This window comes from Sorghum bicolor, chromosome 2 (assembly GCF_000003195.3).
Source record: "Sorghum bicolor cultivar BTx623 chromosome 2, Sorghum_bicolor_NCBIv3, whole genome shotgun sequence".
Lineage (NCBI taxonomy): Eukaryota > Viridiplantae > Streptophyta > Magnoliopsida > Poales > Poaceae > Sorghum > Sorghum bicolor.
The window spans coordinates 73,296,734-73,324,693 of record NC_012871.2 but is presented as its reverse complement, the minus strand read 5'-3'; the positions used below and the strand labels follow the sequence as shown (position 1 = coordinate 73,324,693).

Genomic DNA, 27,960 nt, shown 5'->3' with positions numbered 1-27,960 from the left:
TTTGTACTTTCTATAAAGTCTAGTTGATTTCTGAACTATTTCAAAATCCGATTTACCTCCCTCGTGATTGCCGTGGTGCCAGATATGTTTCAAAACTATTTAAACTGAATGGTTTCAAAAGTCTCAAGAGTCTAAAAATCTAGTTTTCTGATTAAATATGATAAACGGAACTTGTGATGTTCAGTAGATGGTCTATTTTTTAAGAAATCCTTTAATTTATTATGTCTCCATATAGATTTATTATCAAAAATGTACTTCTTCTAACAAATGAATCTTTAGTACAGTACTTCTTTCCAAGAAATAAATCTTTTCGAGCCTGACTAAAACAAATGTAGATCGCGCCTTGTCTTTTTGGCCAAGCAAAATTCAACCGGGAACGCCTCGTTTCTTTCTTGCCGAGAACGCAAAACCCGCTAGAACAAATAGGGAAAAAGGAAGCCGCGGTGAGATAGAAAATTCACACTTGGCCTTCCTCCCTAATCCCACTTATCAGCATCACGCCATCGCGCCCCCGCCTGAGCGCCGTCTTCGGTCGCCATCCCTGCATCGCCGCTGCCGCCATGCGCCGCTTCGCAGCCGACAGGGCGCGCCGTGCGGTGGCCACGTCCCTGCGCGGCGCGGCGTCCAGATCAGCAGCGCCGTCGCCTCACGCTCCGGCGCCGCGTCATCCAGCCGCCCCGGTGGGGGCGGCGGCGATGGCGGCCGCCATGGCGAGGGCCATGTCCACGGCGGCCGTCGGCGCGCCGCCAGTGTCACTCAACACCATCAACCCCAAGGTGCCGCTTTTGTGCCCCTTCTCTGATTCCTGTGTTTAGTTTGTTTGGATTGCTCTGATCGACTAGTGGGGCGATGGAAAGTTTCGATCTCTGTTAGTGTGTGTTGAAAGCGTGTTGCTGCTTTTAGTTGGGTTGCTCTGTTCTGTTCGTACTGTAACTGCTGGGAGTTTTGATAAAAAAAAAAAAACTGTTGGGAGTTCAGTGTCCGTCCATCAGTCCATGGGTAAGAGATCGAAGTAAACGGCTTACTTGTGAGCACTATTGGGAGGGGTTAGTAGTAATGCGAATTCTACAATGCATCGTTGCTTTAACCTGCAAATCACCCTGAATTGATGTTATTTGTTATGTTTGTTCAGGTCTTGAAGTGTGAATATGCAGTTCGGGGAGAGATTGTTACACATGCTCAGGTACGTCAATTATGAAACTAAAAAGAAACGATAACCGATAGTAAATTTGCTGTCTCGAGTAACTTTGAGATGTTTATTGCTACCCCACGTTCTTAATTCAAAAGTAAATCAACTTCTACTCCATGTTACTTCAAGTCGGGAGAAACAAGGAATAGTCCTGGGTTAGGTGATATGACCTTATATTTATTATATGAAAGGAATGCACTATCTATAATAGTTTTAAATATGACTCAGCTCTGCTGGACTCGGTTTATGATCTTGTTTTCCTTCTGCAGAACTTACAACAAGAATTGCAGAAAAATCCAGAATCACTTCCTTTCGACGAGGTTTGTATTTGGATCCCATGAACTGCATCTCTACACTTATTGTTTCCGATGGTCAATGGAGTTTGTTACATCTATTTATTTTAATGGCAGATACTCTACTGTAATATTGGAAATCCCCAATCACTTGGACAACAACCAGTTACCTATTTCAGAGAAGTGAGTTTCTGTTCCTTGAATTTTGTTTATTCGATGTAACTACCGATGGAATGTTCATGGTTGCTTACTAGCTTATGCTGGCTTTTCAGGTTCTCTCTTTATGTGATCATCCAGCTCTGCTGGATAAAAGCGAAACTCATGCTTTGTACAGGTACATGCAAGAATTTAATATTAGATAAGCACAAGTAAATCAATGCTAAATTGGTTAGTTGACTTTAATACTATATGCTAGGCCACACGCCTAGTAATAATCTAAAATGACAAGAACCAACTTTCTGTTTTAGAGCTATGTCAGCATGTAAGAGACAAGTATAAGAAGTTTAGTAACTGCTCAGCATAACCATTTATGTGCCTGCTCATGTTTTGGGGACAAAAGTACTTAATCTTTTAGAAACCTTTTTTTGTTGTGGTGAACACATGATGTTGTGGCTCATGAGAAATGAGAACTCAATTTATGTAGATGGTATAAGTTAGTTCTGAAATTTCCAAGCCCTTTGAATCTGTAGAAACTGTCATCCAGTGTTTTGTCATAAGCACTTGAGCTTTCTCTTGAACCCTTTGAATATGTAGGAACATTTGCATATTGACATGTTTATTTTTAAACACCTTTCCTAGTCACTAAGCTAATCATTTATTAGGTAGGTGGCTAACTACACAATTTGTTTGCGGGCCTAGAATGTTGATTTATATTTATGTTTTCATACAGTTCAGATGCTATAGAGAGAGCATGGCAAATTCTAGAGAAGATACCAGGTAGAGCGACAGGAGCATATAGCCATAGTCAGGTACATATATAATGCACTTGATGAATGCTGCTATGATTGGATGAGCTTGGTCACTCATGTTTCTCTCTATTTCAGGGTGTAAAAGGTTTACGTGATGAAATTGCTGCTGGAATTGCTGCACGTGATGGGTTTCACGCAAGCGGAGATAACATCTTCCTAACAGATGGAGCAAGCCCAGCAGTATGTACTACATATCTTCTTTTGATCAGTGGTAGTCCAATTTATGTGGAATAAGAACTTATTCATCTGACTAGCTGTAATCAGCTGACTGTACATATGGACAAAGCTTGCCCTTGTTACTGATATAGTGTAATTTCTTTTTCAACTAGGTGCACATGATGATGCAGTTGCTGATAAGTTCTGAGAAGGATGGCATTCTCTGCCCTATTCCACAGTACCCACTGTACTCTGCATCGATTGCTCTTCACGGTGGTTCCCTTGTATGTTCTGTGACAATGCTTCTGTGCTGTTTGTTATTGCTTGTTGAATCAGATCAATGTCATCTCAACTTGCAGTTTTAGGCAATAATTTGAGTTAAATCCTTCATATAATTCACTGAGTTCAGTAAAGTCATTTCATAATGATTAGTGAATCGATCATCACCAGTCAAAATTGGTTTGTATGCATGGCTGCTGTTATATGCTACTAACATAGCGAGCCTGCAGTAATATGATCTGTATGCCTGACAATTTAATTTGTGAACAAATTTTCTTTCAGGTTCCTTATTACCTTGATGAAGAGACAGGGTGGGGACTCGAGGTTGATGAACTGAAGAAACAACTGGAGGAGGCTCGATCTAAGGGCATCACTGTGAGGGCGCTTGTTGTCATAAATCCAGGGAATCCAACAGGACAGGTAATTATTTGTCTATTTGTTACATGCAAAAATGGCAGATCTTGCATGATTCTCATTAGGAAAAATATACCTCATAAGGCATTGCAGATTACAATTTTAACATGTTGTAATATTAGGTGGGATAAAATAATTACCTATAAGACAAATAATGGCATCCTATTCCATTTTTTACAAGAATTATGATCTTGGTAGGTTCTTGCTGAGGAAAACCAAAAGAAAATTGTCGAATTCTGCAAGAATGAAGGACTTGTTCTTCTTGCGGATGAGGTGAGTCAGAACTTGTGTTTGACGTTTTCACCATAACGATGCCCATGAGCTGTTTCACACACTTAAACATGGTATGTGTACTAACACCATTTATTTATCCATTTCCCCTCTAGGTTTACCAAGAAAATGTATATGTTGAAGATAAGAAATTCCACTCATTCAAAAAAATTGCACGGTCACTGGGATACACTGATGATGATCTTCCTTTGGTATCATTCCAGTCGGTTTCTAAAGGTAATCAAAATCAAACTCGGGTGGTTCTATGCTCTATAGTCCGATTCTGTTTGCCTCTCCTAGTTTTTTTTTCTTTTTAAAACTTACTCTTTGTGCTGCACCACTGCTAGGCTTCTACGGAGAATGTGGAAAACGAGGTGGTTATATGGAGATAACTGGATTCAGTCCTGAAGTACGGGAACAAATTTACAAGGTGGCATCAGTAAATCTATGCTCCAATGTTTCAGGGCAAATTCTTGCTAGCCTTGTAATGAACCCACCAAAGGTCAGTGTAGGATGCTTAGGACACTCTTAAGTACTACAATGATGGCAGTAACTAAGATATTTTGTACCTCCACAGGCTGGGGATGAATCCTTTGAATCCTTCATGTTAGAGAGGGATGGTATCCTTTCATCATTGGCTCGGCGTGCAAAGGTTTGTGCTACTCCTGCCCCTTCTAAGATTGGTTGATTGTACCAGGCTGAAAGTGCAAGTCTAAATGTATTACTTTTTCCCTTCCATCTTTAGAGACCTAATACGAAAATGTCAATAATAATAAGCTACCCCTGGTTGAGTAGTCCATTAATATATGCAAAACAACATAAATATTTTTTCCCTGAATATTTTAAGAACCTGCTTATTGTTACATATTCGTATTTATCACAGGCTTTGGAAGAAGCATTCAATAGTTTAGAAGGTATTACATGCAATAAAGCCGAAGGTGCAATGTATCTGTTCCCACGCCTTCATTTACCCCAGAAGGCAATTGGAGCTGCCCAAGCAGCTGGCACTGCCCCAGATGCATACTATGCTAAACGCCTACTAGAAGCCACTGGGATTGTTGTTGTCCCTGGCTCTGGTTTTGGACAGGTTGGTGATCTCAATGCTTATGAAAATTGTTTAAAAGCATCATTAAACTTGCACTGACACATTGTTTTGTGGATTTAACTTTGTGATGTGATACTGTGAAGGTCCCTGGAACATGGCACTTCAGATGCACGATACTGCCGCAGGAGGACAAAATACCAGCAATAATATCTAGGTTCAAGGAGTTTCACGAGAAGTTCATGGATGAATTCCGTGATTGAGTATCCATCACCTGCGTCCATCTCACTCTTGGCATACCATCAGTTTCCTGCCAGAAGGCATCCTGTAATTTTTCTGTTGAAATAATAAGGTTGTCAATTGGTGTCCCCCACTCATCGTCCTATGGATGCTACAACCAAACACCATCCTAACTTCTGTTACAGGCAGATCCTATGAAACCTTACAGAATCTCGGGCACTGCATATCATGCTTCTGTTTGCCTTGTGAGAAGTATATTTAGGCTGCTAGGTTCTGAGCCCTGATGTGTACAAACATACCCGAATTTTGAGAAGTTGAAATGTCTCGGCGCATCCTGAAATTCTGCCTTGTGTCGAGGCGGAGAATCTTTACTGTCCAGGTGATCTGTTTGGTGACTGGCTGTCTGTTCTGCTTCTGCCCATTTGACATTGCTACAGGTATAGACACCATTAGGAGCGTCAGCCTGTAAGGTTCGAACTTGCATCTACTCCTACTGTTCTCCCAGATATGACTATTGCATGGAGTGGAGATTTTGTTAGATTTTGTTCAAAACAACACTCTTTGAGTTGAGCAAATGTTCAGCTTCATCAGCCAGGATATGCTCCAATTCCAGGGTTAAGTAGATGCCTGTGTAGGTGGTCCTTCGGACACCTGCACTGATGGGCCCAAAAGCGCCTCAGCCCAGCCTGGATCAGCTCTGCCTGCTTCAGTAGTGCAGTCGTGCTGCTTAGCAAGCATCTAGCTTCTGAAAATTCATCACGATTAGCCGCACATCATTACAATTCCTATATTTTCGTTGACCACTTGCTTAATTGACAAACCGTAGCAACTCAGGAAAATTCGCAGCACACCCCGCAGGAAACAATGGGCCACAACACGTAGCCATCCCCTCGTTGACGTTATATGTAAAAAGCTGAAACAGCTAGGTGACAATTTGTTAATATTAATATTAATATTGATATATATTAAGGTCTTGTTTAGATCCAAAGGTTTTTGGATTTTGACACTGTAGCGTTTTCGTTTTTATTTGACAAACATTGTCTAATCATGGAGTAAAAGATTCATCTCGCGATTTATAAGCAAACTGTATAATTAGTTTTTTTGTTTTTATTTATATTTAATGCTTTATGCATGTGCCGCAAAATTTATTGTGACGGAAAATTTTGAAAAGTTTTTGATTTTTTGGATAAACTAAACAAGGCCTAAGAAACTAGGCACCAAAATTTAACTCGACGATGAGTTGAACCTGTGGATAGTCTGGGCATACATCTATACCCTCAACCAACTGATCTATATAAGCTAGCTCTAGACTTTGTAGCAATCTAAAAGAGGAGAGGATTGTGGCTTTTGCGTTGCTCGCTGTCCCTCCCCACGCATCGGTGGCTGCCAGATGTAAGCGCAATGATAGTAAATATAATCCTTCGCCGCATTGTCAACCATTCCATCATATTTCCCATTGCATTGCATCCACAAGCTCATGATTCCCTGTCCCCTTCAAGTTTTTGCCCACAAACACAAAGCAGCAAGCAAAGCTCTGTCAGTCTCAAGTTCAGGCACCACGCATGCATGGTGAATTCAGTGACCCGGAACAATTCAGAGCTCACCATGGCAGCAAGCAGGCAGTGTAAAAGAAGCTGTTGGTAAGTCCGTCAGTGTAAGTGTAACAGGGGAGACCCCTAGCATAGGATTACCGGTCACTGCAGTAACTAATTCTTGGCTAAAAGAAATCCAAACGGAAACGGGGCAGGATCATAAAAAGCTAGGCCTCCGCGAGAGGCTGCAACTACTAAAGGCGTAAGCACGCTTTGGACGAGCAGGCAGCCCCTAGCTCATCCACACCCACACCACACCAGTCACCACTACGCCTCAAAGCAAGCAAAGCAGCCAAAAAAAAAAAAAAATCCCACAAGAAAAGCACGCAGCCACGCACACGCACACTAGGCACTCCTCCCTCGCATTGCACGGCCACAGATTCATTCACAGTGATCCCACGCAAAAGCAGACGCGAGCTTGGCTTGTGGCCAAACAGAGCACATGGAGCATGAAAAAAGAGAGGAAGAGGGAGGGAGGCCGGGCCGGCAGTGGCCACTGGCCAAGCCAGCACGAACGAACAGCAAGATGAGACGGCGATATCCCCACAAGGATTGTGTTGTGTCATGCCCGTGACTGACGACTTTTACCGGCCCGGCCGCCGTGTCTCTCGGGGAGAGGAGACCGGGGCCGGCTGGTGCCGGAGTGCCGGTGCCGGTGCCGGTGCCGGGCGGGCGGGCGGCGTCAGTGGGAGGAGCAGACCGCTTCCAAAGCAAAGCGAAGGGCGCTTTCGCTGTTGCATGGGCGAGCACCGCATCCGTTCCGCATCATGGTGGCCTTGCACTTGCACTTGCACTCGCGCGCAAAAAGGAAAAGGCACCGAGCACCGCCGCTGGTTTGCTGCTTGGTGCTCCGCTTCTCCTTGCAGTTACAGGGCCGCGGGTGGCCAAGCTTTTGAAGAACCTCTCCTCTGCGTGCCTCATGACCTGATCTGAGGAGACGTTGAAATGAAGGCCAGGGCCTGCTGGTGCGTCTGCCTGTCTTGTTCTTGCTCTCGTTGCTCTTCCTGATTCTGCAAACTTCGCAGGGCCACTATACGTTGTCATTGGTGATTGTAGGCTGATTCGTGATGCTTAGGAGTATACTATATGATCATCAACCGGATCTGTCTCACACAACTGGCATCTGGCATCTGCTAATTTCGGAAGGAAAAGTGAGCTCTCAATTGACTGATTGAGAGCTCGGTTTCGGTTGTGCCAGTGGCACGACGCTCAAGAAACGACAGCAGGCTGAGGTGAGGTCAGACAGAATCCGGCAGCACAATGCCACAACACGCATCGAACGATGGAAGCGACGGACAGGCCCGGTGATTTGATTCACACGACGAAACCATCTCAAATCACACGCGAACAATCATGGGGATCACACTACACGCTCACTAGGCACAAGGGATGCCGCCAAACAATCTACTACACGCTCAGCAGGAAAGAAACCGGCAATGCTGCTGGAGGCTCCAGGTCCACGAGATGAGACTCAGACGGCGGCCTCCATTCTCGGCTCGAACGACAGTGCGGCCACGAAGCCGGTGGCGGCGTCCCCGTCCCCGCCGGCGAGCTCCTCCCACCGGTTGGTCCTGACGTCGCACATGAAGCAGCCGCTGGCGCCGGCGGCGGTGCTGGAGCTGACGCAGACCATGACGCGGCCCCCGTGGCCGACGCAGTTCACGTCCGCCTTGGCGCCGCGGAAGGCGTGCGCCATGGCGGGCGGCATCGCGGCCACCTGCCGCCACGCGCCGCCCGCGAACTCCCACACGCGGAGGCTGGCCGCGTCGAGGAACTCCGAGAGCACCACCGCGTAGGCGGCGCCGCCGCACGCCACCACGTCGATGGAGTACTCGTGGTACGCGGGAAGGATCCGGGGCAGCTCCGCGAACGCGCGGCGCGACAGGTCGCAGGCCACCACCGTGCCCGAGCGGCTCAGGAAGTAGGCCACGGCGTCGCCGCCTCCTCCTTCGCGGCACGCCACGGCGGACGAGTACTGCCGCGACGCGCTCCGCTGCATGGTGGTGGCCACGACGTCGCCGGACTTGCTCAGGAAGTAGACCGTGTCGTCGCCGTCCGCCTCCGCGACGCGCTCCTCCCGGGACGAGGCGGCGTCCTCGGCCGGTTTCCGGGACAGCGCCGCCTCGTCGCCCCACGCGTTCGTCGACGAGTCGTACACCACCGTGGACAGGTCCGGGAGCTCGCCTAAGATGAGCACCACGCGGTACGGCGAGCCGTACATGGCGACAGCCTGCAGCGCGCGCGTCGGCGTCGGCGGCGGCGGCGGGAGCGCGCGGGACGCGCCCGTGAGCGGGTTGACCACGGTGAGGTCACCCGTGCCCGGGTCGCGGTACAGCAGGAGCCCGCCCGCGGCGGCCACCGGCTGCAGGGGACCCGGCGCGCCACGCCACCGCGCCCAGGCGCGCTCGGCGGAGTCGAAGACGGCGGCGGGGCGCGGCCGCCGCTCGTCCTGGTCCTGGTACTGGTGGTCGGGGTCCTCGAGCATGAGGAACCATGGGTCCCTTGCCGTGACGCGCGCGCAGGCGGCGCGGAAGGTGCGGGACTCCGCGGCTGCGCGCCACCGGCGGGAGACGCCACGCAGGCGGAAGTAGCTGGCCGGCGGGAGGCGCGCGAGCACGCGCTCGAGCATGTCGTCGTGGAGGTCGGCGAGGCCGGGCGCCGCGCGCTTGCGCTTCTTGCCTCCGGCAGCTCCGTCCAGCGTGGCCGCCATGCCCGGCGCAGGAGGCGGGCGAGTGGACGCACTGGTCAATAGCGTAGGAGGAGGCACAAGAAGAGCTTGGCAGCAGAGCCGGAGCGGAGACCGGAGGGAATCCAAGCAAGAGCCACTACACACTAGTGGAGGTGGAGTGGGAGTAGTGGTGCGACTGCGGCGAGGGGCGCTGGATTTATACGAGCGGGAGCGGGAGCGGAGGAGAGGAACGGTGGTGGTGGGAAGGGAACGAACCTTCGTTGTGTGGCAGGGCAGCGGTGGACCGGTGGTGGAGGGAGAGGGAGGGGGGGGGGGGGGGGGGCTCTTTTTGTTCGCGTCGCGTTGACATGCGGAGCACGGGTGGAAGGAAAGAGAAAGGCGCCGCGGCTTTGGGCCGGCGTGAGGTGGTGGTGGTGGTGGTGGTGGGGCGAGGCGGCCGTGGACTCGTCGCGTCACCAGCGAGCGTGTAGCGTAGTAGGCTGCCGGTCGTTTGTTCCCTGTCTCTGTCTGCAGTTGAGGCCAGCCCTGCCGAGGGCCGAAGCACACGCCTGTGTGCAAGAAAATGACAACCTCGATGCCATAATTCCATCTAAGGCCGTGTTTAGTTGGTATAGGCCTTGTTTAGATCCGAAATATTTTTAGATTTTGACACCGTAGCACTTTCATTTTTATTTGACAAACATTGTCCAATCATAAAGTAACTAGGTTTAAAAGATTCGTCTTGCGATTTACAGGTAAACTGTGCAATTAGTTTTTGTTTTCAAATATATTAATGCTTCATGCATGTGCCGCAAGATTCGATATGACAGGGAATCTTGAAAAGTTTTTTATTTTTGGGGTGAACTAAACAAGGCCATAGTAAAAATTTCACGACATTATAGCACTTTCGTTTGTTTGTGCTAATTATTATCCAACCATAGACTAACTAGACTCAAAAGATTCGTCTCGTAAATTTTGGCTAAACTGTGTAATTAATTTTTATTTTTATTTATATTTAATACTCCATGCATGCGTCTAAAGATTCTATGTGATGAAAAATCTTGAAAATTTTTGGATTTTTAGGTGGAAGTAAACAAGGTCTAAATTTTTTGAAAGATTTTTAACTTGTCGGTTTGAGCAAGAGAGAGAGAGGGGGGGCTCTCTTCATGAAACAAGGCCCAACTTCAGATTTGCCCCTCCACCTCGATATCTCTTGACTGCCTCCAAAAAGTCATCAACCGTCAATGAGAAAAGACTTTTATAGTGATGTACTCCCTTCTTCCTAAAAAAATCGTTGTGTTTAGGTTTTTATGTTAAAAGTTTGACTCGATTTGTAGAATATATATATAATATTTATATCTCTAAATAAATTTGTTAAAAAACTAGACTTAAAGATCTTTCCAATGATACTAATTATATACTATAAATAGTGGCGAAGCCAGGTCTAAATCCATGGTGGTGCACAACTAAGGAAACATATATAGTTTAGTAGAAATACATGGTGAAATTTTGTCTAGCTAGTGGAAAATTTTCTCTTACCGTGGTGCATTGGCACCGGCCAAGCTGAACGCACCTTCGCCACTGACTATAAATATTAATATTTTTACTATATATTTAATTAAAGTTATTTCTTGAAAAGCGAAAACGACACTTATTTTGGATGGGGACTACGTAGTAAGCATCTAGTTTGAGTCCGCCTTCTTCAAGATGATTCTCTATGTCTGCAAATGAGAAAAGACTTTTGTAGTGATGTTTTTGGAAAATTTTCTCACTCTATTTTATTTCGTACATCTATAACTCTTATAAAGCTAAATCCCACTAGATAAATTCTCTCTTCATGCAAGATGTTCACATCATTCCTCACTAAGTAATTCACTAAATATTTTATCTCTTCATGCAATATGTCCACATCATTCTCCACTAAGTCCATGTCATTTCATATTAATTATAAAAAATAACCATGTCATCTATATCATGTGAAATACTTTAAATCTTTAATATATTCACATACAAGTCATGTACATACATTATTTGTTTCATCACCAATTAATTCCTCTATAATGTAACTAAATATTAGTTTTTGTTTTATTAGCTTAGCAATTTTTTACTAGATCTAATACAATAAAATACATGCAAGTCAAATTAATATGTGTACATACATAATAGACTAAATACCGCATAGTAGTGCTATGTATATAATGATTTATTTTTAAAAAAAATTCCCGCAGCAACGCGCGGAGAATTCACCTAGTTCCACAAATCCCATAAGACAGTAGCTAAAATAAAGATTTTTTTGTCATAATAATGTGTGTAATGCAATGGGATTAAAGTTTCAAAAACCCACACCAAACCTTCATTCATGCAAGACCAGATGACTTGATTTACATTGAAAGGACACGGGATCATGTTGTGTTCCAAAGAATGCAATTGCGGCTCCCTTACTGTTTCTTCCTCTATGCTACAAAGAATGCATTTGTGACCCCCTTTCTATTTCTTCTCCTTAAGGTTCAGACCCAGATTGGACTCTGTCTTGAACAAGCCAATAAAAAAGTCTTTTAAGTGTCAAAGTCTTAAGGCGATCAAGAAGATTCATCACGAGGCTAAAATGCCTCCTGGGCATCGCCACATATGCCATTGTCCATCCACAATTTCTGATTCGGCAACACCAACAGGCGCTCGGGACACTACCGAGGCGAGGAGGAGCGCCCGGGCAAGAACGCAATGCACGACGGGCCGGAAGGTGCGCACAAACGCAACGGAGAGGAAACACGTCGGTGCACCGAATCGGAAGCAGACTTCCTGTACACGTTCTCGTCATCCATGCTACTTGGGCGCGTACACCACGGACGGACGTACGGCGGCAGGCGGGCAAGGTCCCGTCCTCCTCCTTGTCCTCGGCACGGCAGAAGTGCAGGTGCAGGCACGACTGCGACGCGACGCGACGCGACGCGACAAGAGGCACGGCTCGGCTGCTGCACGTCTCGTCTTGTCCTGCGTGCACCTCCTCGTAGTCGTAGGGGCAGCGGCAGCGGGAATCTCCTCTTTCTATAGCCTTGTTTACTTCTAATTTTTTTTACAAAATAGTAATAGTAACACTTTAGTTTGTATTTAACAAATATTGTCCAATTATAGACTAACTAGGTTCGAAAGATTCGTTTCGTCAATTCCGACCAAACTGTGCAATTAGTTTTTATTTTCATCTATATGTAATACTTCATACATACATCTAAAGATTCGATTTAACGGAGAATTTAAAAAAATTTTACAAAATTTTTAGGAACTAAACAAAGCCTATATATCCTCGTCTCGTGTGTGGGCCGGCCGGGGCGGGCCCGGGCGGTCTGCATGCATGTGTGTGTGTGGTCTCGACATGGATCGGTGAGCTTTTGCTTTTGCGCAAGTCAAATGGATGGGCGGGGCCTGCCCAACCGAATACGAGGTGGGGGCCTCCTTGTTTGCTCCACACTCTACGGGTCCGAGCAAACTACTGTACACACTGGTGTAGGAGTACTGTACAGTGTAGAAGTGTCTCAGAAACATTACAGCACGTCAACACATCACTCGCTCACCCCCAGTGAGGCCTTGTTCAGCCAAAAACTTAGAACTTTCTAAAATTTTTTGTGACGTCGATTCTTACTATACATGCATATTATATTAAATATAAACAAAAAAACTACTCTCTCTATACTTAACAAAACCTAACGTTTTATGATAGGCTGTGGTTACCAAATAGTCATTAACTAGGTATTAGTTTTTTATATTTACTCCTAATAAATAGAGCTGCGGGCGCTCTAAAGTAAACAATATCAACCGGCTTGTGAGTTTAGGTTTGAGTGGTGTGATGTAGGTTTGACTCCCGGTGGCAACAGACTTTTTTTTTTTTTGTCCTCTCTTAATTTTGCATGGCACCTTTAGATTTAGTAAGGCCTTGTTCAGTTCACCTCAAAAAGCAAAAAGTTTTCAAGATTCCCCGTCATATCGAATTTTGCGGCATATGCATGAAGCATTAAATATAAACGAAAACAAAAACTAATTACACACTTTAGCTGTAAATCACGAGACGAATCTTTTGATCCTAGTTAGTCCATAATTGGATAATATTTGTCACAAACAAACGAAAATTGCCACGGTACCGAATAAACGAGGCCTAAGCACACTGCATCGCCTTGTCGGAGTACGGTAGCACCTCGACGGACTCCGATGCCATCTCAGAGTCCAGTGCTCTCTCGGAGTCGAGCTCCATTTGTGCGTGCAGCAGCGCCATCTGACGGTTGTGAGTCCATCGTCGAAGCCATGGGCCTTAAAACCTTGAAGCGGCGACAAGAAGATGAACAACTACTTGTGCATTCGGCTGGAGATGAACAACGCGCGCGTTCTGTTGGAGAAGGACAGCTACCGAGTGATGGCGGCCACGGAGAGTGAAACGGCCTAGGAGTCGAAGCGAACCGAAGGGAAACACATCCAAGGCCTTGTTTAGTTCACCCCGAAATTCAAAAAGTTTTCAAGATTCCTCGTCACATCGAATCTTGCGGCACATGCATGAAGCATTAAATATAGACGAAACAAAAACTAATTATACAGTTTGTCTGTAAATCACGAGACGAATCTTTTGATCTTAGTTAATTCATAATTGGATAATATTTGTCAAATAAAGGGAAAAAAAATGCTACAGTAGCGAAATCCAAAATTTTTTCGCAACTAAACAAGGCCCAACTCCATAGCTGTGAGCCCGGAACGTCTGGTTTTATGAAAACGTCCATCCTGCTTAGGACATCAAGTTTTTGAGTATGGAGAAAGTAATTATACAGTTTATTTGTAAATTACGAGATAAAATCTTTTAAGTTTAGGTAGTCGTATAATTTATGTGTAAATCACGAGATAAATCTTTTAAACTTAGATATTCTATGATTGAGATAATACTTATAAAATATAAATGAAAATGCTACTCTACAATATTCCAAACAAAAAAAATTGAGAACTCACCCTGAAGCAAGCAGCCGGGCTGATGGTACCGTTGTCCGTTGCATGCAATGCAGCAGCAGTGCGACGCGAGCCGGTCAAGCAAGCTCAGCCCTGCCGCCGCCTGCCTTCTGTGAGCAGGGGACCTGGCGGGCCCGCAGCATCCGATGCGTCCGTATGGTTCGGACCGGGCAGGCGGCGAGGGAGGCGCAGCGCTGCCAATGCCAATACCAGCGTGTGTGACTGCCACTTTGACTGTGCCCACCGCCCGTCTCAGCGACTCAGTCAGTCAGTCAGTCAGGGCAGGGCAGGCAGACGACGGCACGTCTCAGATTCTGATACCCGCCCAGGCTAAAGTTTTCAACGCCATAATCATGCTACGCTTGGACGGACCTCACCTGCCCTGCCTCAGGGCGCTGCCGCAGCAGTACAACTGCGTACTGTTTCCACCACAGCAGTAGCAGTGCCACCCACCTCAGGTAAAAATTTTGCAAAATTTCCCCTCATTTTTCATAAACGTATTAAATATAAATAAAAAAACTAATTAATTATACAATTTATATATAATTTTCGAGATAAATCTTTTGAGTCCAATTAATTTATAATTAAACAATAGTTACTAAATACAAACGAAAGTACTGTAAGTAGCTAAATCCAAAAATTTTCCCCTGGTAATCCACTGGCAGTATCTTTCTTACCTTAATCATCTTTATTTGATTCTTTTGTTACTCCAATATGGCCTCCGGTGTTTGTTTCACACCATAGGACCTCCAAGATCCTTTTTATTTTATACACTATCTAGTGCACCGAAACCAGTTGCTCTGTAGCGCTGCTCGGCTCTAGAGATCAAATAGCTAGTGAGTTTTATGAGATGAAACTCTTATATATTATTTCTAAAAGAGTAAAGTCCATCACCGGTCCCTAAACTTGTTTGCGTGTGTCATCCCGGTCCCTAAACTTACAAAACAATCGTCTAGGTACCTAAACTTGTTCCGTTGTGTCAACCTAGTCCCTAAACTTAGAAATCTCCCATATAGGTCCTCAAACTTGTTCAATTGTGTCATCCTGGTCGCTAAACTTGTTTTTAAGTCTCATCTGGATCAAAGCAGGGTGAATCTAAAAACTCTATATAGGAAAATAATTTATAACTTTTTCATATGAATTCAAATGAAGATAAACTTTATATCAAATTTGTAGTAAACAATGCGGTCTACAACTTTGTAGTTGAAAAGTTTTTAAATTGAAATCTTTTGAGGTCCCAACATATTTTTTGAAAGTTTTTAGATCTAGAAATTTAAAATTTAAAATTAAATTTTGTGATATTAAATGACTTTAAATAAAAAAACATTTCAACTACAAAGTTGTAGAACGCATTAAGGGCTACAACTTTGATATAAAGTTTGTCTTCATTCGAGTTCATATGAAAAAGTTATGAATTATTTTTTATATAGAGTTTTTAGATCGCTTTGTTTTGACCCAGATGAGACTCAAAATCAAGTTTAGGGACCGGGATGACACAACTAAACAAATTTGAGGACTTCAACGGGTGATTTCTATGTTTAGGGACCGGAATGACATAACTTAACAAGTTTAGGGACTGAGATGATACAGACGAACAAGTTCGAGGACCTAAACGGTCGATTTGTGAGTTTAGGGACCGGGATGACACACTAATACAAGTTTAGGGACCGGTGGTGGACTTTACTCTTTCTAAAATATAGGTATATTAGACTATCTCTAACAAATACAACCCAAATATGAGACCAATTCCATAGAATAGGTCGCCTACAGTGAAAGGGTCAAGGATCCAAATCTTAGCTTCTCCAACAGAGCACGAGCAGCTGCCCCAAACACCACTGCTTCCTCTCTCCTAAAGGAGCACCGAGCAGGGGAGCACCGAGCGCCGAGCCTTCCATCTCACCACGAGCTTCGGCCCTGCCCCGCACACACACGCTCGGAACCACCGACGCGTCTCCCTCCCTCCCTCTGCTTTAACTCTGACTCCCGGCGGCCTATGCTCCACCACCACCGCGCGCTCCAGACCTCTCTGTTCTCTCCATCTCGGCAAGTCCAGGCCAACCTCGGGGCACGAATCGGCGAGATCCAGGCTAGCCTCGGTAGCGCGGACTGGCGAGCAACGGGCGGGCGCGGACCGGTGAGCACGGGGCGGGCGCGGACTAGCAAGCAGGGGCGGGTGGCGCCGCGTTGTGGATCTAGGGCGGCGAGGCGGAGCAGCCCCGCGCCCGCCATGGCTAGGCGGCTCCGGTGGTGGTGGGCTCTAGCCGTGGAGATGCAAAGAGGAGAGAAGAAGACGCATATTTGCCTTGCTCGTCGGAGGCAACACAAAATGCATACTATGTTTGGCTGCTCCATTGGAGAGTGAGTTTTTGCTCTTAAACTATTGTGCATCACCTAATTTGGATATGAGTCACCTTATGGGTAGCATGCCGGAGACAGTCTTAGAAAATTGAGTTATGAAACTCCCCTAATGCTCTACTGCGGCCTTCAAAATGAAGATAAATGGTGGGGTGCCGCTCCAATGGTTTTCCTTCCTTGTGCCTAAGGGCTTGTTTGGATTGAAGTTGAAAATTTTTTGGGTGTCACATTAGATGTGTCGGAAGGATGTCGAAAGGGATTTTTACAAACTAATAAAAAAACAAATTACATAGCTCGTCAGGAAACTGGAAGACAAATCTATTAAGCATAATTAATCCGTCATTAGCACATGTGGGTTACTGTAGCACTTAAGGCTAATCTTGGAGTAACTAGGCTTAAAAGATTCGTATCACGATTTTCAACTAAACTGTGTAATTAGTTTATTTTTTTTATATACATTTAATGTTTCATACATGTGTCCAAAGATTCGATGGATGGATGAAAAAATTTTGGGTGGGAAACTAAACAGGGCCTAATACCGACAGACTTTGGCCTTGTTTAGTTGGTAAAAATTTTTAAGATTTCCTGTCACATCGAATCTTTGCTCGCATGCATAAAGCATTAAATATTAGATAAAAATAAAAACTAACTACACAGTTTATCTATAATTTGTGAGATGAATCTTTTGAGCCTAGTTACTCCGTGATTAGACAATGTTTGTCAAATAAAAACGAAATGCTACAGTATCCAAAAATAAAAATTTTTGCCAACTAAACAAGACCTTTGTTGTTAAGCCTACCGCTAACTACCAACATGTCCTCCTAGTAGGAGAAAACCCGTGCATGTGAGCGCGAATGATAATGAGGCAGGGGTCATGTGCATGCCGCAGCCAGCAGGATCGTTCCAAAACTTGCCGGGAACCAAGAAAGATGCTGCGTCCGTACGACATATACAAACGCATGGGCGAGCACTGTGCAATCGTACACATCAGCTCGTACTCCTACACGTCAGCTCGGACTAAAGATAAAGAGGTGAGCCCCTGACACGACCCGACCCATGCATTCAGGTTTCAGACTTCACAGAGACATCAGACATGCACCGCACAGCGTCACTGACGAAAGCAACCTTAACAGTCCACAGGTGCTCCGTGCTCGTGCTCGACGGACTCGTAGATTTGCTATCGATCCTCCATCAGATCACCCGGCGTCCAACGACCGCCCCCCTCTGCCCATCTCCCCCCTGCGTCCAGCGAGCGCCCCCCTCTGCGGCGTCGGCGGTGCCCGTGCAGCGCAGCTCTGCCCATCTGTGTTATGTGTGTTGGCCGTGCCTCGGCGTTGGCGGAGGGAGATACACCTACAGTTAAAGACAAAGCCGACGTGACTGCACGAGACGACGTTGTCCGTATCCTGTCGTTCTTCATCCATCGTCAATAGCCGCCACGCCATTATCCAGTACTACAACAACCCCTCTCCCCGGCCCAAAAAAGATAACGAAAATCTTGTTAGCTCCGGGCATAGGAAGAGCCAGAGGATAATGCAACGCCATGCATTAGAACGGCAGTGACCGTGTTAAGTGTTCTCCAGCTCGGCTTCCATCAGAAAAATGTAGGACTTCACAACAGATTTGGGCCCTGTTTGGTTGCTCTTGCTAAGGTCTTATTTAGTTCACCCAAAAACCAAAAAGTTTTCAAGATTCCATGTGACATCGAATCTTTCGTCACATGCATGAAATATTAAATATAGACGAAAATAAAATTGCACAGTTTAACTGTAAATCGCGAGACGAATCTTTTGATCCTAATTAGTCCATTATTGGACAATATTTGCCACAAACAAACGAAAGTGCTACCATAGCGAAATCCAAAATCTTTTCGCATCTAAACAAGGCCTAAATTTTAGGTAGCTAAACTTTACTTACTTTAGAGCATCTCCAAGAGACTAGCCAAATCATTTTCTAAAGATATATTTGGCTATTATTGAAGGAAAAACGTCTCCAACAAACTCTGTAAATGACTCTTCAAATTTAGTAGCTCTTCATCCCACCATATTTGCTCTCTACTTTTGGATAGTCTACCTCACTAGCCATCCTTTTGCAGAGTCTGTTGGAATACTCTAATATCTTTTTGTCAAATCTATTTTAGAGAGTAGCTAAATCAGTAAATTTGGCTAGTATTTTTGGCTAATCTCTTGGAGATGCTCTTAGTAGCTAAAGTTCTAAACACATTAACTAAAAAAGCTAAAATAGTTTAGTTCCATTAGTCATCTAAGAGTAGCTAAAATAATTTTAGCTAGCTAAAATTTACCAAAAGGAACCAAACAGGCCGCGCTACTTGGGATGTTGAAGAGAGAAGTGGAGGGTGTCACAATAGTTACTGCCTATTGGTTTAATTGTTGTGAACGCTTGGACCTAAAAAAAAAAGACAACCTATGAAAATTAGAAGGGATTTTTTTAAACCATGTTCTTCGACCTAAGGTCATCAAGAAAAAAAATTGAGGGTCTCACAACAGCTATTGTCTGTTTTTTTTTTAAATTACACGGTGTTACATAGACGATTACATGTAGGCATACTCGCATGCAACAGGTTTAATTGCTGACCGCTTTGACTTAAAAAAAACAACTACTATTGTAGGACCCGAGAAATGCTAATAGAACTACCTAATCAACTCGAACTAGAGGTCTTGTATGTTGTATCTCAGCATCACGCACGCGTGCAATTGGACCGGTCATTTTCCCACTGCAATCAGCAACTATAGTAGTATTCGGGTATGTTTGCAATTGATCTGTAGGTTTTTTGTTGGTGTTTTGGATAAGGGGGCAGAAGGCGAAGGGAGAGATATAGGCCTTTTTTAGTTCCGAAAAATTTTGAAAAATGGACACTGTAGCAATTTCGTTTGTATTTGACAAATATTGTCCAATCATGGACTAACTAGACTCAAAAGATTCGTCTCGTCAATTTCGACCAAACTGTACAATTAGTTTTTATTTTCGTCTATATTTAATACTCCATACATGCGTCTAAAGATTCGATATGACGAGGAATGTGAAAAATTTTGCAAAATTTTCTGGGAAGTAAACAAGGCCATAGACACCGGAAGCATGGGAGCACCGCCGCTAGTATTTTGCCTTGCATCCGCTGTGATACACGACAGTGGGCAGCCGTAGGATCACTGGAATCAACCTCCTGAGTACAACAATTCTTAGATGAGGACATGAGAATATGAGATTGGCGAGAAGAGGAGAGTGACATGGATACATTTCCTCGGGCTAGTGACGTTTTGAGTACTAGGGTTAATACCCGACGTTGTTACGGGTTTTAAAATCCAAATACTCTACGTTTCTTCATTTTTATTTTATTTTTTCTGTCTATATTCTTTATTTTTTAGTTTTTGTTTTTCAATTTTATTTTATTTCCTGTCCTTTCCTTATTCTTTTCTTATTTTAATTTTACTTTTTATTTTCATTTTCTTTTGGTTTTATTTTTATTGTTCTTCCTTGCTTCTGTTTAGTTTTCTTTTTTTTCTTTTCAGGTTTTCTATGTTTCTTCATTCATTCTTATTTTATAGTATATTTTATTTTAATATTCTTTTTATCCTTATTTAAATTATTCATTTATTTTATTTGATCTATGCACTTTTTTCATTTGTTAATCATGTTTGTTTTTATATTTTTCTTCTTAGTAATTTTATTTTTTATTTTTATTTTCTATATATGTTGTTTATGTAGTATATATATAGAGTTTTATGTTGTGTTATGTCATGTTTACGTAGTATACATGTGATGTTCTATGATGTTTCTTATGGTGTTCACTTAGTATACATGTAATCTATAATAGATGTGATGTTCTATAGTATATTTAATGATGTTTTATGAAATATTTAGTGGTGTTAATGTTCTATAAATACATTTACGATATTTGAAAAGTAACCCTTTGACATTATTTGAAATTTTTCTCCATTTTGTGTTTTACTTTTTTCTTATGTCTTTTGCTCTAGATTTTATTATTATTTTTATCCATGTCATGTATTTATGTATTTTTATGTATATTGTAATATCAGTTTCATAAACCTAAAACCAAAATACTATTCTTCTAAATCGATAACATTTTTTTACAAAGACAGGACATTGTCCGTGGAACCTAGAATATTGTCTCTACTTAATAAAAGAAAATATTTTATCTTTATAAGATAAATATTCATTAATAAAATTTTATCTAAATATATATCCATGTGTGATCTTGTTTTGAAGGATTTGTTATAAGAAATTTAATGGTGCAATCGGAATTTAATTTATATCTCTGGTTTAAAAGTTATGACTTTTTTTAATTCGCTAAAACAATTTTGCATGAATAGGTGAGTGAGGCCTAGGTTGATGGAATAGCGTGTTATCGCGCAGTAAAAAAAGACCATCAAAGGGATGAGAGTTGTGGATGGGTCCTCTCCATAATTTTTAGTTGTAGAGATAAATATTCATTAATAAATTTTTATCTAAATATATTCATGTGTGATCTTGTTTTGAAGGATTTGTTATAAGAAATTTAATGGTGCAATCAGAATTTAATTTATATCTTCGATTTAAGAGTTATGACTTTTTTAATTTGGTAAAACAATTTTGCATGTATGGGTGAGTGGGTCTGGGTTGATGGGATAGTTTATCATGGCACAGTAAAAGAGACGAGAGTTGTGACTTCACCATGAGTGTTGTAGATGAGTCTTCTTCATAATTTTTAGTTGTAGAGATTTCATGTGTGCATCATAGGACAAAAAGACTTGTCTCTGTGCTCCCCTGGGCTTGAAATATAAATTCAGTTGTGCTAAGGCCCTGTTTAGCTCTCCATCCAAAAATTTTTTATCCATACCATCGAATCTTTGGACACATGGAACATTAAATGTAGATAAAAAAATAAACTAATTACACAGTTTGGTTGAAATTTGCGAGACGAATCTTTTAAGCTTAGTTAGTCCATGATTAGCCTTAAGTGCTACAGTAACCCACATGTGCTAATGCCAGATTAATTATGCTTAATAGATTTGTCTCGCAGTTTCCTAGCGAACTATGTAATTTATTTTTTTATTAGTTTTTAAAAATCCCTCCCGACATCCTTCCGACATATCCGATGTGACACCAAAAATTTTTCATCTCCAATCTAAACAGGCCCTAAGTAATCTTCCCATGTATCTTTTATAATTTGTCTCTTTGATGTGGTAGATGCTAATATAGGCTTAGTTTAGTCAATATGGTTTGACTTAGCACAAATGCAGATCTCATATATGTCAGACCGAGGGAGTACATGCTAGTGAATTCCCCCGCTAGTTTTTTCTCAATAAAAGAAGTGAGGCTTATTGGTACATGGAGTTGGGGGTTACTTGTTATGGGACTGGATAGCGTGTGCTCATCTCGCAGGCTCACACGATCCGGAGAGACTATATATTTGGAATGAATTTTTATACAACAATGATTTTTTTGAACTATTAATTAGTCCACTATAGTCTATTTAACATATGGTTAACCATATGCATGTGTGCTTGTAAGCAAAACAGAGCCATGTGACTTATGAGTGAATATCTTTGTTTATTGTTAATAGCAATGGATGCTGAAACATGTTTATGATGTTCCAAATTGTTCATAATTTTATCTTTGTTTAAGCTAAACTTCTCTTAATTTTGATCAAGTTTGTAGACGAATGTATCAAACATTTATAACATCAAATTAATTTCATTTGATACCCGAATAAAATATTTTTCATAGTGTATATATTTGATACCGTAGATGTTAATCTGTTTCTTATAAACTTAATCATATTTAGATAAATCTAACTTGAACCAATGCTAAACCGATCTAGTACAATTTGAAGTGGAAAGAGTACGAAAAAAAAGCGCCGACAGCATATTTGTGGTCTGTTGGTTTAACTTTTTCTCGAACAATTTTCATTCTGAGCTTATAGTTCCCGAGAAAGGAAAATGTAAAACTTAGGAAATGCACGAGCGTGCAGTACTACGTGCCGCTAGATCTTGAGCTAGGTGCATGCCCTGCATGTGGTAAGAAAATGTAATTTATGTTTGTGCCGAGATGGGGCGCACGCGATGCATAGCTGGCGTCACACGTGAGACAAAGACGGAATCCGGCTTCTCCTCTCCTAGGTACTTGCAAAAGCCAAACAAAGCAATGCAAGCTGAGGCGCTAAACCGCCGCTGAACAAGTGCTGCTCGGTGTTTGTTCGCCTTGGATACAGGTAAAGATGAGAAGAGTTGAGAGTGACGACGACACAGCCTTATTAGCCCGGCCGTGCTGCTCTAGTTACTGCAAACATATATCCCCAACTGGGCTCACTCATCACACACATCACTCTCTTTGAACAGCTTCAGCACTGCTCCACAGCAGCTCCTCTATTACGAACAACAACGCAAAAACATGCGCCTTTTGAGAGACGAAGCTGGTGTTACGGCTGCAGCGATGCAGTACTATACTATACGCACCCGGGAGCTAGCTAGCTAGGAGCCTGCATGCATGAGCCAACAACAGCATGCAGTGACACGCAGACATGCTCATGCGCACACATGGAGGACGGTTAAGCCTTTGAGGCCGGCTGAGCGAGCGCAATTATAACCCTAACCACGCGCATTTTGTTGTATATATGTATGTCGTACGTATCTTTCCAAACTTTGTTCTCAGGCCTGACGAACACACTCTCTAGCTAGCTACTAGTCTCTAATACCTAGCTAGTGCCTTTGATAAAGTTAGTGAGGTTTCCACTGCATAATTAGGATTTAGGAGCGAACCAGAGACGACCAGTACATAGTAGGCTACACTTTTGTCATTTACGCTAACTATGATTATGCAGTTTTGTCATGTACAGACTACAGAGAGAAACCATAATCATGGCGTCTACAAGAACACAAAGCACCGGCTAGAAAAAGCGCAGGAATAGGTTGCGTTGCGTGTATCACACCACACCACACCACACAACACTCTTGTCGCCGGCAAGGCGAGCAGCGTCGTACGAGACCCCCTGGCGAGAAAGCTCGCTCCGCGCGACATCGTCGAGTGCATGAGGCGAGTACGGCGGCCGGCCGGGGTTCCAGACCAGCAGCTAGGAGTAGTAGTATAGTGGAGTGGAGTGGACGGGTCGCTGCTGCCGGCCGGCCGGTGGCGGCGACGGAACGAGAGCGATGCTGCTCCCTGCTGCCAGTGCCATTGTCGTAGTAGATGCGAGTGTGAAAGGACGGAAGGAGAAGAAGCAGGGGCCAGCGGCGGTGTCCGGACTCCCGGAGGGGCGGCGACTTTTGCTGATACACACACACGGACACTGCCGGCCGAACAGAGCAGAGCTCGTCGCTTTTGCCTTTCTCCTTCCCCGAGGCCGGTGGGCCGCCTGTTCCGGTCAGCCTTGCACGCACAGATTAGATTGTCCTTGTCCACTGTCCACTACTCCACTGGATCGATGGACCATGGTCATGCATGGGATAGCTGGCCTGGGCGCCTGCCTGGCCTCGGGTTCTTTTGCAGCTTGCTTTTGCCAGCATCCTAGAGGCAAGGCAATACTTGCATGGTCGTGGGAGTTTTGACCTGCCCAGTGTTAACTGTTAAAGCCGAACACTGGCACTACTTCTTCAACCAAAGCGATGGAATCGGCAGTGGTTTCTCCAAGGAGACTCGAACATATAATTTGGCGAAGACAGAGCCTTAATTGAAAGCCTATTGTGGGTTAGGTTCAAGTTATCGAGGAATTAGTTCAAATTTGAACCAAACTTGAGTTACTTTGAACGGGATCCTACTCTAATCAGTGAATTTTTTTGTTAAGCAGCAGTCATGGGTTGATTTGGGCTGATGATGGCTGCTCGGCCTTCTCTTCTTTGTTCGTTGTGCGCCTCATATGCTCTCAGATGGGCCTCATGATTCTCTATAAAGATATCTGGGCTGCGCGAGGGCAGTGTAGCTGTAAAGTGTCCAAGTCACAGTCACAGGTCATGGGCTCGGCCTGTTTTACTCTACAAGCGACATCCAATTATACGGAGAACGTATTCTTTTTATTGAGTATCGACGTTTTTTTTAGAGAAAAGTTTTCTCGGCTTTTATAAAAAGCAAAGCATAAAGGTTTGTTAAAAAAAAGATGGGTTACCAGCTTGAAAATGAGTACTGTAGAATGCCAATGCGGGAAAGCAACGACTAGAGTTTACCCTTAGCAGCCATGATCTAAAAAAGGAACGGGAACTTCAAATGGTACTTTGTAACGAGGGATCATAGATGTTCCTGAATTAAGAACATGAATGTTGCTAGAACGATGTTCCTAGAATAAGGAACGTGGTCAAGTTCCACATTTCCATCTACTAAGGACTCTAGCCTCCTACCATACAAAACTATATATGTTGTGCTTGTTGCACCTTATTTCACCTTCTTGTTGCACCTTATTTCGGCTTCAGAGTAGAAATTTGGTACAACATGTCAATTGGATCTTTTGGGAATACTTTTCTTAATAGACATTCTATTTTTAATATTCCACAACCCCATACATAACAACAAAAGTAAAAAAGGGTTGATATTATAGTTTGTTGAATTTAAAGGCAGTCAGTGACCCTTAACTCATTTGATGTGGAGGGGTTTTTGTCCCATCCCAAAACCTCCTTATATGTTATCCAACAAAAACTTGCCATTTTCCATTGAATAAGCCTTGATCAACTGTTTCAAGAACTTCACAAAGTTAGCAATTAATGTTATATTTTCTGTTGTTCTGCTTTAGAGCTACACCTATTTGAATTTTGTTGTTCAAGGCTAACCAAATAAAAAACATTCACTTTCAAAGGCATTCATTTTTCCAAAGCTTATTCATCCTCTTACTCTTAACTCCTCTAAATTTTAGCATCATATACATGAATCTCGATGAGTATTTGTCATCTTGTTGATCATTTAATTGCACCTCTTAGAAAATGAGTAATAGTTCTTGCCTTTTATTCAAGGCTCTCCTAAAGTTGATGTTCCATTCCTCTCTCCATCCCAACATTCAATCATAATCAAATGTGCCCCACAAATACTATATGGCTCTGTCAGGATAAGCTTCAACTGTACCTCTCTGAGCCACACAATTTTCCAGAAGATAATATTTGTTCTAGCTCAGGGAAGATATGCTTAAGTGGTACATCTAAGAGCCTACATCTTCCGAGAAGATATTATTCATGATAGCTCAGGGAAGATAAGCTTTAGTGGTACCTGTCTCAACAACACATCTTCCCAGAAGATAATATTCTTGCCATCATTGGCTTTGAAGGTTGCTCTCCATTTCAAGTCATGTTGAACTTTTTTTCATCCCATACCAAAACTGAGACCCCCTGCAGGTAAACATAACACTATGGGTTTGTGTCTAAGTTACTTTTTCTTTAAGATAGAATAGACCAAATCCTCCTCTCCCTTTGTTTATGGCCTCTAGATCCACTTTAACAAAAGAGTTGTGTTTATCTTCCTGGTATCAAGGATCCCTAGCCCCATAGTCCTTGGGGATGCATGGGTTTTCCATTCCATCATATGGTACTTAAAATTTGCTTATATCACCCCTTGAAAAAAAGTAAGATGTTATGTTACCCATTTCATTATGTATTCCTTCTTTTAAAGTAGAAGATACCCATGAGATAAGTTAGTTGACTAATGACATGTTCTCCCCTTTCATGGTTGTGGCTTATGGCTTGGATCCCAATGTATCTATCACTAATAGGAACCCTAGGTATGTGATTGGCATCATCCCACTTTTGCAGTTTAACATGTTGGCCACTAAATCTTGTTCCTCCTCCTCCATGCCAAATGTCACCATTTCACTTTTGTGATAGTTGATCTTGGGCTTTGACATCCATTCAGAGCTACACAATATTTTTTTAGTATCCATGTTGATTGAGTATACCCCTATAAATACCATCACTATAGTATTTGTTAAAGAAACGTTGAAACCATGAGGGCCAAGAGTAGAGTCCTCCATGTAAAAATTGACCCTCTTGACCTCCTCATTAGTGAAATGAAGGCTCAAAATGAAGTTATCTTGCTCTAATAACTTTTCACTTTCATTCTAGGCTTTTGCCCTCACTATAACTCATTGTTTGTTCTAAGATCCAAAAAGGTGTTTGTAATAGTCATAAATAATTCTTTGGATTTGTACAGGGTCAACTCTCCACACCCTTATCTTTAGATTTGGATTTGTTTTCTTTCTGTGCTTACCATTTTCTCACAAGTATAAAAAATATTATTAGAATCCTATTTCAGCACCCACTTTTGAGGTACCATTTGTTGTCAGTACACCTCTTCACTCTTCAGTCTCTTGTAGTTTTTCTAGGCTTTCCTCTAATCTAGGCATTTTTTATCTCAAGTCATGGTCAATCCTTTGTGTGAGTTCCATTTTTATCAATCTCTTCAATCTAGGACAACATTTTTTACTTGTTCCTTTTGTTACCCCCTCTGATATTTTTCCAATGGGTATAAATGTTAAATACTTTAAATCAGAAAAACAAAACTTAGAAAATAAATAAATAAATGAGAGAAAGAGAGAATGTGTCACCTTTTACCATGTAAAACATCATGGAATTCCTATAATTTGTGATAAAGTGGAAATCTTTGAGTTCATGTTTGTTATATGTATTTGATGATGGAAGTGTTGAGAGTTAAAATTTTGGCATGCGCTTAGCATATCTAGGATGAAGACATTGTTTAGAACTATACATGAGGTGTGCACTCACTAAAAGAATGAATCGTTGTTTAGAGGTATACATGAGGTGTGCAGTGCATGATCCCCCACAAACTTGGAAGGCTTGGCTACGTCTTTGTTGAATAGTGGTACTATTATTCTTATTGCAACTTGGGGCTACTATATGTGGCCATGCAGCCGTGGCCCGTTGGCCCGGCTTGTGGCCCGGCATTTTGGTCCGGCCCGGGCATGGCCCGGCCCGGTAGCTACCGGGCCCAGGCCGGCACGGCCCGAGGCACCAGACCGTGCCTGGGCCGCCACCGTGGCCCGTGGCACGACTGAGGCATGGCTCAGGCACGGCTCGATGGCCCGGTGCTTAATGGCCTAGTAAAAAATATAGCCTGTTAATTCTAAAAAAAAAAGAAAATGTAAGCCTTATGGCCCATCCATCTATCTTGAGTGGTCTGGTAAGAAATGTAGCATGCTATTTTTTTTAAAAAAGAAATATAGTCCTGCTGCTGGCTTGACACGACCTTGGCCTGGTGGCCCGCTGTGCCTTGAGCCGTACCCCCGGCACGAGGCACGGTGATGGCATGGCCCGACCCGGCGCGGCCCGGGGCAGGCATGGCACGACAAGACACGACAAGTTTTTAAATGACCCGATGGCCATCTATAGTCAGTGTACATGTTTTTAAATGATAATTGCCATGTGTAGAAAACTACAATATGATCAAGCAATTTCTAATGTTCTTGCTTGGGCACGACAAGTTCTAATGAAGTATCATGACAGACATGAGAATAGGGCCTTGTTTAGTTCACCCAGAAAACTAAAAAGTTTTTAAGATTCCCCGTCACAT

The 27,960-nt window shown here is 43.2% G+C and overlaps 2 protein-coding genes across 2 annotated transcripts; one reads left to right on the top strand and one right to left on the bottom strand.

Moving 5' to 3' along the window:
• LOC8079194 (alanine aminotransferase 2) lies at positions 409-5,229 on the top strand. Its single transcript, XM_002463142.2, has 15 exons — positions 409-776; positions 1,133-1,183; positions 1,459-1,509; positions 1,600-1,665; positions 1,755-1,816; positions 2,372-2,450; positions 2,526-2,630; positions 2,780-2,890; positions 3,168-3,305; positions 3,498-3,572; positions 3,686-3,806; positions 3,917-4,071; positions 4,147-4,221; positions 4,453-4,656; positions 4,758-5,229. The coding sequence occupies exons 1-15, from the start codon at positions 561-563 to the stop codon at positions 4,872-4,874; spliced, it is 1,626 nt and encodes a 541-aa protein (XP_002463187.1). The 5' UTR covers positions 409-560; the 3' UTR covers positions 4,875-5,229.
• Positions 7,677-9,415, bottom strand: LOC8060688 (F-box only protein 13). Its single transcript, XM_021454023.1, has one exon. It carries the CDS (start codon positions 9,151-9,153, stop codon positions 7,915-7,917), a length of 1,239 nt encoding a protein of 412 aa, XP_021309698.1. The 5' UTR covers positions 9,154-9,415; the 3' UTR covers positions 7,677-7,914.

Bases quoted from the DNA above. Each gene is read 5' to 3' on its own strand.
- LOC8079194 (XM_002463142.2), top strand. From the start codon at position 561: ATGCGCCGCTTCGCAGCCGACAGGGCGCGCCGTGCGGTGGCCACGTCC. The intron at 2,631-2,779 runs GTATGTACTACA...TTTTTCAACTAG, and splicing joins CAGATGGAGCAAGCCCAGCA to GTGCACATGATGATGCAGTT. The intron at 4,222-4,452 runs GTTTGTGCTACT...TATTTATCACAG, and splicing joins CATTGGCTCGGCGTGCAAAG to GCTTTGGAAGAAGCATTCAA.
- LOC8060688 (XM_021454023.1), bottom strand. From the start codon at position 9,153: ATGGCGGCCACGCTGGACGGAGCTGCCGGAGGCAAGAAGCGCAAGCGC.